The sequence below is a fragment of the Chiloscyllium plagiosum genome, chromosome 2 (genome assembly GCF_004010195.1).
Source record: "Chiloscyllium plagiosum isolate BGI_BamShark_2017 chromosome 2, ASM401019v2, whole genome shotgun sequence".
Classification (NCBI taxonomy): domain Eukaryota; kingdom Metazoa; phylum Chordata; class Chondrichthyes; order Orectolobiformes; family Hemiscylliidae; genus Chiloscyllium; species Chiloscyllium plagiosum.
In genome coordinates, this window is record NC_057711.1 from 26,800,455 (window position 1) to 26,810,372 (window position 9,918).

Genomic DNA, 9,918 nt, shown 5'->3' on the forward strand with positions numbered 1-9,918 from the left:
ATCTTTCCCCTATCACCTAAACCTATGCCCTCTAGTTCTGGACTCCCCCATCCCAGTTTATTTATCCTATCCATGCCCCTCATGATTTTATAAACCTCTATAAGGTTACCCCTCAGCTCCAGGGAAAACAGCCCCAGTCTATTCAACCTCTCTCTATAGCTCAAATCCTCCAACCCTGGCAACATCCTTGTAAATCTTTCCTGAACCCTTTCAAGTTTCACAACATCCTTCCAATAGGAAGGAGACCAGAATTGCACGCAATATTCCAAATTGGCCTGTATAGCCACAACATGACTTCCCAACTCCTGGACTCAATACTCTGACCAATAAAGGAAAGCATACCAAACCCCTTCTTCACTATCCTGTCTAGCTGCGACTCCACTTTCAAGGAGCTATGAACCCGCACTCCAAGGTCTCTTTGTTCAGCAACACTCCCTGGGACCTTACAATTAAGTGTATAAGTCCTGCTGAGATTTGCTTTCTCAAAATGCAGCACTTCGCATTTATCTCCTGTTGAAGACATGCCGGTATTGGATTGGGGTGGACAAAGTTAAAAGTCACACAACACCAGATTATAGTCCAACAGGTTTATTTGGAATTACTGGCTTTTGGAATGCTACTCCTTTGTTAGGTAGCTAGTGGGGTAGGATCATAAGACACTTTAGTCCAGCAAAGGTTTACCAGATTGATGAAGGGATACATACAAACATAAGAATTAGGAGCAGAATAGGTCATGCAGCCCTTCAGTATGCCCTGCCACTAGTTAAGATCATGATGGATTTGATTGTGTCATCACCTCCACTTTCCTACCTCATAGAGTCATAAAGTTATACAGAACGGAAACAAACCGTTTGGTCCAATCCATCCACACTGACCAGATATCCTAAACTGATCTAATAACCTCTTCAGTACTGTAATTGTTTTGAGTTCTTCCCTTCCTTTCTTGGCAGGATGATATCTCTTCCTATGTTCCTATGTTTCCTAATTTTCTGGGAGTTTATTTGCATTTTCTGCAAAATATATATTCAAATCATCTGTCATTTACTTATTTTTCCATTATTAATTTCCCACACTTACTCTGTAGAGGACCAATGCTCACTTCAGTCATTGCTTTTCTTCTTAACTGCCGATAAAACTCAGTAAATTTTTTAACATGTCCAGCTCACTTTCTCTTGTAATTTCTTTCCTTACTCTTTTCAATTCTTTGAAGGTTAGTCACAGGTTTGGAGATTGGACAGAATATTAAAGAAAGTAAAGAGTTCTACATAATAATGCAGAGAGCTGTGAATGGTGGAAATCTGAAATAAAAACAGAAATTGTTGGAGATATCCAGCAGGGGTCTGGCAGCATCTGTGGAGAGGAAAGTTATTATGTTTCGATTCCAGTTTTAAATATGGGTCACTGCACTTGAAACATTGGCTCCGTTTCTCGAGCTCCCTCTAAGCTTCCACCACTTCAAAGAAACAGCTTCACATTTTCCAATCTTTACTCAGAACTCACGAATCTCATGTCTTGAACCAACCTTATAAAGTTAGTTTCTCCAATGCCGTCACAACCTTCCCTTAGTATAGCACCTGGAACTGTATACCTCCAGCTGAGGTCTAACCATTGTCCTTTATAAGATCATCATAGCCTTTCTGCCTTTATTAATCAAGCCTAGAATAGTGTATACTTTACCAACAGCTCTTCCAACTTATTCTGCCACCTTTAATGTTGTATATATGTATACATACATCCAAATTTCTCTGCTTCTGTACATCTTTCAAAATAGTAATCTTTATTTTGTACTGTCGCTTCATGTTCTTTGCACCAAAGTGTATCACCTCACACTGGACTTCATCTGCTACCTTTCCATCTGCTCCATCAATTTTCAATGCCCTTTTGAAGTTCCGCACCTTCTTGCTCACCGATTACAATTTTGTGTCGTGTATAAACATCGACATTTCACCCTGCACGCAAAGACTTAAATCAATCATATACATATAAAGAAATTGTGTTATTACAGTTGGGTTATCTTATGAGGGACATTTGGATAGGTTGAGCCTGTATAGAAACATGGAAACTAGGAGCAGGAGTCCGTCATTTGGCCACAAAAGACCACTCCACCTTTCAAATCGTCTCCCAAACCGACACAGCTCACTTCTACCTCCTTCCCAAGATCCACAAACAGGACTACCTGGGTAGACTCATTGCTTCTGCCTACTTTTGCCCCACAGACCTCATCTCTTCCTATCTTAATTCGGTCTTTTCTCCCCAGTCCAGTCCCTGCCCACTTATACCTGACATTCCTCTGATGTTCTACACCAGTTTCAGAATTTCCAGTTTGTGAGCTCCAGCCACCTCCTCTTTACCATGGACTTGCAATTCCTTTGGATGCTCTCAGGATTCTCCATTTCTTCCTGGAACAAAGGTTTGAAGTGTCCCCATTCACCACCAGCCTCATCTGCCTGGCTAAACTTGTCCTCATCCTGAACAACCTCCCTTTTAACTCCCCTCATTTTCTTCAGGTCAGAGGGGTTGCCAAGCGGACCTGCATGGATCCCAGTTATGCCTATCTCTTTGTGGGGTGTGTGGAATATTCCTTGTTCCAGTCCTATTCCATCCCACATCCACAACTCTTCCTACAGTATATTGATGATATCATCGGTGTTGCTTCACTCTCTTGTCTGGAATTGAAAGGGTTTATCGATTTTGCTTCCAATTTCCACCCCGTCCTCACTTTCACCTGGTTCATCTCCTACTCCTCCCTTCCCTACCACGACATGTATGCTTCCATTTCTGGGGATAGACTGGTCACAAATGACTCCCACAGTTACCTTGACTATACATCCTCACCCAATGCTTTCTGTAAAGACTCTATTCCATTCTCCCTGTTCCTTTGTTGCCGTTGCATCTGTTCTGATGATATGAACTTCAGCAATTGAGCCTCCAGAATGTCCTCCTGTTTCCTCAACCGAGGAATCTCCAGCACCAGCTTGAGCAGCACTGTAGCTCAGTGGTTAGCACTACTGCTGCACAGAGCCAGGATTCCAAACCCGAACGACTGTCTGTGTGGGGTTTGCACATTCGCCCCGTGTTGGGGTGAGTTTCCTCTGAGTGCTCCGGTTTCCTCCTATAGTCCAAAGGTGTGCAGGTTAGGTGAATTGCCCATGCTAAGTTGCCCATAGTGTTCAGGGATATACAGGCTGGTTGGGTAGCCATGGTAAATTTAGCATTACAGGGATAGGGGTTGGGGGGGGGGGGGGGGGGGTGGGACTGGGAGGGATGCTCTGAAGGTCAGTGTGGACTCGATGGGCCGAATGCCCTACTTCCACACTATAGGGATTCTATAATCTCCCACACTTCAGCCCTCACCCCCTATCTCCTCACCCTTGTTATTAGCTACCATCCCACCAGCATCCACATCCAGAGGATCATCAGCTACCATTTCTGCCATGTCCAGCAAGGTTCCACTGCCAGACATATATTCCCCTTCTCTCCCTTGTCAGCCTTCTACAGGGACCCTTCCTTCCAGGAGACTCTTTCTTCACTCCCAATAATTCCTCCCAACAGCCCCATGGCACCGCCCCCACAACCGCAGAAGGTGTAATACCTGTCAGTTTACTTACTCCTTCTTCAGTATCTCAGGGCCCAAACATACCTTCCAGGTGAAGCTGCACTTTACCTGCACTTCACTCAATCTAGTTTTCTGCAGTCGCTGCTCATAATGTGGTCTACACTGGGGGAAGGAAGCGTAGACTGCTGCTCAGAACACCTATACTCTGCCCACAAAAAAGACCTCACAAAAAAATTGCCTGCTATTTTAACACACCTGTATTCTCTAGCCAGCATCTCTGTCTCAGGTTTGCTGCAGTGCTCCAGCAAAGCTCAGCACAAACTGGAAGAACTGCACCTCATTTTCTGCATGGGAACCCTGCAGCCTTCTGAACTTAATATCAAATTCAACAAATTTAGGGCTTGAACTTTCCCATGTCCTTACCTCAACCACCACACCTTGTTATCAAATTGTCTTTTTTTCTCTCTAGGAAAAAAGGAAACACCTAAGTGGCCAGTGACGAGCAGTGCCCTTCTCATCAAAGGGCAATGCTGCGTGATCAAACAGTGAAGGGGAGGGCAGGGATTAAATCAAAATAGAATTGGAGGGGGAAATAATGCTCTCCACACTCTGCAGTGCCCACCTTTCCCTTAAGGGACACCGCATGCTCCTTCTTCAGGGACACCCGGGCTCTGACATACCCGTGGAAGAGGGGCAGGCAGTTAGCCATAACGACCCCCTCCATGGCCCACTGCCTGGACCTGTTTATGGCCAGTTTGGCTAGGCCCAGGAGCAGACCCACGAGGAGGTCCTCTGATCTACCCTCCCTCCTCCGCACGGGATGCTCAAAGATCTGGAGTGTGGGACAGAAGTGCAACCAAAAACAGAGAAGAAGGACAAACAGGAAGAAAGTTAGCCACCAGGATACACGAACACCAGCTAGCCACAAAAAGACACAACCCTCTCTCCCTCGTAGCCCTACACACAGATGAAAAAAAACACTGTTTCGACTGGGACAACACATTTATCCTGGGACAGGCTAAGCAAAGTCATGCCAGAGAATTCCTAGAGGCCTGGCACTCCAACCACAATGCCATAAACAAACACATAGACCTAGATGCCATCTATCAACCCCTCAGAAAACGAACAGGAAATGACATCACCACAAACCCCAGGAACCCCATCCAGGAGAAAGATATAAATAGAAAGCAGGAGACAACAGCTTCATTTCACTTGGAGGTTGCCACTGATGCTACCTAGCCAGGTAATGAAATGTCTGGATATCAAACCTACAGCTCAGCGAGCAAACCTACACCCTAGAGAAGAAGGTTTTTAAGGAAATCAAAAAGGGTGTGCAAGCACCCACACCCAATATATACATGGTCCATGGACTCCACAGCACCACAGGACAAGCAGTTGGGCTGGGAGTCCGTGAACCACCACAATCTGCGGTTGCAGGGAACCACTGTGTGCTGAACCCTCCACCCCAGATCCCTGAGAGAAAGGGGAGGACTCCCGCATAGAGAGCCCTCCGCTGGGGGTCCCCACCACCCAGAGGCAAATGGGCACACCAAGGCATGTCCGGGTGGTGGATGAAGGAGAAGAGGTGGATGGTGTGCAGCAGCAGTCCATACAGGGCCTGCCATGATACATCCCTGAAGGGAACAAAACTAAAATTCCGGAGGCAGCTCAGGTTGTGGGGCAGTGATTCCCAGGGGAAGTACAGGACTTTGGGGCCAATGTGAAATTCCGTCCGGACAGGGGTAAGCGCAGATGGGATTCCACCACATACCTGAGCATGCTCCAACTGGTGCGCTGTGTCGAGTCTGAGCACCGCTGTTTTAATGGCAGTGGCTACGAACCGAACGGCTATTGCTGCCCTGCTTCAAATTGTCTTCTATTACACACAACTCATTATTAGCCATTAATAGTCCCATTAGTAGCTATTAATTTTCCTAGCCTGATTGTTATCCACTCCTTATTTTTCCCACAGTTCTTTGGGCTCTATACCCAGCTATCATTTACTTCTTACATTTTCCCCACCCTATTTTCTGCATGTAAGCCAACATTTTTCTAGCTGCCATCAGTTCTGAGGAAGGGTCACGGGACCTGAAACATTAACCCTGATTTCTCTCCAGAAATGCTGCCAAACCTGCTGATCTTTTCCAGCAATTTCAGTTTTTGTTTCTGATTTATAGCATTCGCAGTTCTTTCAGTTTTTATTTCATCCCATTAATATTCCCATTTTCTTACTAATACTGATTTCTTCAAATCCATATTCTCACTAGACCCTTAGTTGTAAAACATTTTTGGGAGGTTATTTGTGCTCTCCTTTATGAAGTCAGAACCAAAGTATGTGTTCTGCCAATCCTTTGTTCCTCATTATCATTTTCTGGCTTCTGACTACAAAGGGCCCCCATTTGACTTTGCTGATCTTTTTCTCTTAAATTTTTTATATGACCTTTTAAATAATCTTCAAAAATTTTTATGTTCACTGCAATTTTACTCTCATACTTTATTTTCCCCCTCATGATTAAGCTTTCTCTTTTGCTGAATTCTAAAATACTCCCAATCCTCAAGCATACTGCTTTATGTGGCAATTTTATATGTCTCCTCTTTGCATCTAATACTATCTTTATTTTCATTTTTAAGCCATGGTCAAGACACTTTTACTTTTGTACCAGTAAAATTTACAAGAATGAGAGGTTATTTTATTGAAACATTTAAGAACTCCAGGAGACTTGACAGAGTGGATACTGAAGGGATATTTTCTTTCTTATGAAAGACTCAAACTGGAAGCATAGTTTAAAAGTAAGGGTCTATGATACATTTAAGATGGAGCTGAAGAGAATTTGTTTCATTTCTGAGAATCATAAGTCTATGGAATTCCCTTCCACAGAAAGAGGGAGGTGGAAGCAGGATTATTGAATTTTTTTAACATAGAGGTAGATAGAATAAGGGAGTCAAGGGTATAGAGGTAACCAGTGAATTGGAGATGACACCACAATCAGAGGGATTAGATCGGCTACTCCTGCTCATAATTCATATGTTTATCTCTATGATGGTTAAGGGAGGAACTCTCTGGATGGATGCTCATATTTGCTGGGGGGTCTTACATTGAAAAACTGGATAAACATTGTTTTAAAAGGAATTAGTTGATATCAATAAGAGCAGATGAAAACTTATCTATAAAAGTAGATCTGTCAATGCTAAGGAGGTTAAATAAATGTAGATCTTAAGTGCTTGGAGGAGACAATTCATCAGCGTAAATGTCTCAACCTAAAATTAATAAAGTTTGGTCAGCAATTAGTTAACTTAAGATATCATAGAACCTAACATTAGGAATTGTTTTACCAACAAAGTATTGTTGATCATGGGTCACATTGTTAATATAATAAATTAATTCAGAAATCGTTCAATACTTAAGACAATCCATACTTTCCCCAAGGGTCCGCTGGATCCGCAAACAATACCACATCGATAGGGAGAGTCAGCTTGAAGTGGATACGTGACATCTTATTGTGCTGGATAATGACATTTTCAACACGATCAAGAGTTGCCAACTCGAAGTGAACCTTCAGGTTTATTACTTTCTGAAAGTTAAAAACAGTATGTTAGAAGCATTGCAATTGTGTGTAAGGTTGTCAAGTCAGGGAAATTCTACAATCATTGAGCACAAGGTCTACAGGTACTGACTGAAGCACTGGGATGATCACAAATTGAAGCATGTGACTTTAACTTACATTAGCATTTGGTACTTAGAATGTTGCTGGTATGCATGTCCACCTCCAGAATGATCTCCTCCACCAATTTGGTAAAGAGTATACTTCTGGCCAGAAATAAAGGCCAATAGCTTTACATATTAGACAAGGGAAAATGTACCATTAGAGTCCTACCCTTGTGCGTTGAGAAATCAATATTCTTGTTCATCTGTTCGGATTTTGAAATTGCCCTTTCTTTCTTATGAATTTTGTAAACAAGATATGATCTACCTCATCCATTCATGAGAAAGCCACAAGCTCAGTGTGTGACAATTTTAAACAATTAATAAGGGTTGTAAAACCTTCTGGGAGTCCAATTATTGTTTACAAAATGAAACTGACAATGTAACGAATCTGTGCAGTTAATGTTGCAACCCATGGTCATGACTTTGAAGGTTCTCTATTGCCATTTAAGCTGTGACAGGTTACCCCCTTCTGTATACCACAAAAATAATCTAGCTGGCTACCTTAAAGTCATTACAGATGAAGCCTCATCAAAAATTCTTGATAAAGCAAGAAATCCTTAAAATCAAATATTACGAATTCTACATGCCTACCAGAGGTACGATCTTTAATGATTTCTTTTTGGAAGCCTTTTTAAGTATCTCACTGACCTCAACCCTGAAATAAAAATTGCAAACTGTGATAAGACAAATAGAACCTGACGGTTCATGTTCTGCTATCTGTAACAATATTGGCGTGGGTTAATTAATGAAAATGGAGACTAAATTTAATTAAGCTTAATTTCTATCTGAGTAAATGGGACTAGAAAAATATAAAGATATAAATTTCTTTCATTCTTGTCCTTTCCATCAGAGAGGACAACTATATTAAATACAGTTAAATAGAGCAACACGCATTACCACAACAGAAAGATGGGATGCAGACTGCATGGGCAGGTTAAATTTCTCTGTACTGCTGTATTTTCATTATGATCTAACTTTGTACCAAAATAGTTAACACTATTCAGAAATATAGCAAATTCTACACAATTCTTGGCATACAATTAAACAAGTTCAAAGCAAGTAGGGTGCCTTATCAAAACCTTAAAGCTCAAGCACAGCATTGAACAAATATCAGTCAAAATCAGGTTTGTATACCACAGTACTCTGCATGACTACATTTTAAAATGTCTTCATTGTCTATAATATTCACTATGTTAAATATCCACTCCTTTCACCACCAACACTGCCACAGCAGTATGTACCATTTACAATATACAGTGTAGCAGTTCACCCAGGCTTCTTTGACAGCAACTTCAAGACCCTTGACCTCTCTAACCTGGAAAGGCAGGAGCAGTGGATGCATGGCAGCATTATCACCTGCAGGATTCCCCTAAACTGCACCTAACCCTAGCCATCCTGATTTGGAACTACATTACTGTTCCTTCATTGTCACTTAATTAAAACGCTGGCACTCAATTCCTAATAGCAACAAAATGGACCGCAGAGACAAGAAAGTAGTTCACCACTGTCATGTATATTTGCTTAGTCTAGCTCAGGAAAATTGATTAAGCCTTCGATAAGTTTGAACAATAATTAATTCATTATATATTAAGGAGCCCCTTGCAGTTTTCTAGATGTTTGACTAGCTCAGATGAAAACATGGTGCTTCTTTCTCATTGTTTCACATATTAATCCTTTTAAACCTGTATAATACATATCATGTTCTCAAAGGCAATTAGGGACAAGGAATGCCAGTTAGCCGAAGATCCCCACATTCTATGAGTAAATAAATTAAGAAAGGATATCGTGATCATATTAAAAAGTGCTATATAAAAGCATTCATTTTATTCAAACGGATTGACATACACTATTCACCTTCATGACGAGCTTAACACTAACAGTGCTAGGAAGAAGCACTAAAACGGGCTTTAATTAGTCATTTCAGTGTTTCACTTAGTGTTTGAATGGAAAGACTGTCCACAGGCTTAAACTGAATGCAACTAGGAAAGATGTTCCCGCTGATCTCCCTGCATCACCATCATCAAACTTGCATTGAGAGAGGACACAAGATTCTAGCAGTGATCTGAATTAGTTAACCTGTGATTTTCATGTTTTATGTTATATTAGCTGTAAAACAGTTCTTTGACATACAAAATATGACCTCCTTCATTAAGAACTGATAACCATGGAAGGCTGGCTATAGATTGATATAGGATTTCTACATTCAGCAGATAATATTTATAATTATACTAAATATATGTTTGGAATATTCCTATCTAAAGCTCTCCACTCTTCTATGTCTCTCTCCTTGTCTCTTTCCTTATTAAAAACTTACTTTTTGACCCAGCTTTTGATGACTTGTCTTAATGTGCTTGATATCAAATTTTGTTGTTTTTTTTTCATTCCTTCCCAGTGGTACAAGTTACACAGGAGGTAAAAACAATGACTGCAGATGCTGGAAACCAGATTCTGGATCAGTGGTGCTGGAAGAGCACAGCAGTTCAGGCAGCATCCAAGGAGCTTTGAAATTGACGTTTCGGGCAAAAGCCCTTCATCAGGAATCAGCGTGGAGAGATAAGCTAGAGGAGGGTGGGGGTGGAGAGAAAGTAGCATAGAGTACAATGGATGAGTGGGGGAGGGGATGAAGGTGATAGGTTAGGCAGGAGAGGGTGGAGTG

At 41.7% G+C, this 9,918-nt stretch overlaps 1 protein-coding gene across 1 annotated transcript in view; it reads right to left on the reverse strand.

The window, feature by feature from the left end:
* Window positions 1-9,918, reverse strand: part of LOC122565351 (ufm1-specific protease 2-like) — a 55,953-nt gene that overhangs the window by 41,303 nt on the left and 4,732 nt on the right. The window contains exon 2 of the mRNA XM_043721235.1: window positions 6,974-7,128. Coding sequence (XP_043577170.1) covers window positions 6,974-7,050 — 77 coding nt within the window. The 5' untranslated portion in view covers window positions 7,051-7,128. The remainder of the gene's footprint in view (window positions 1-6,973; window positions 7,129-9,918) is intronic.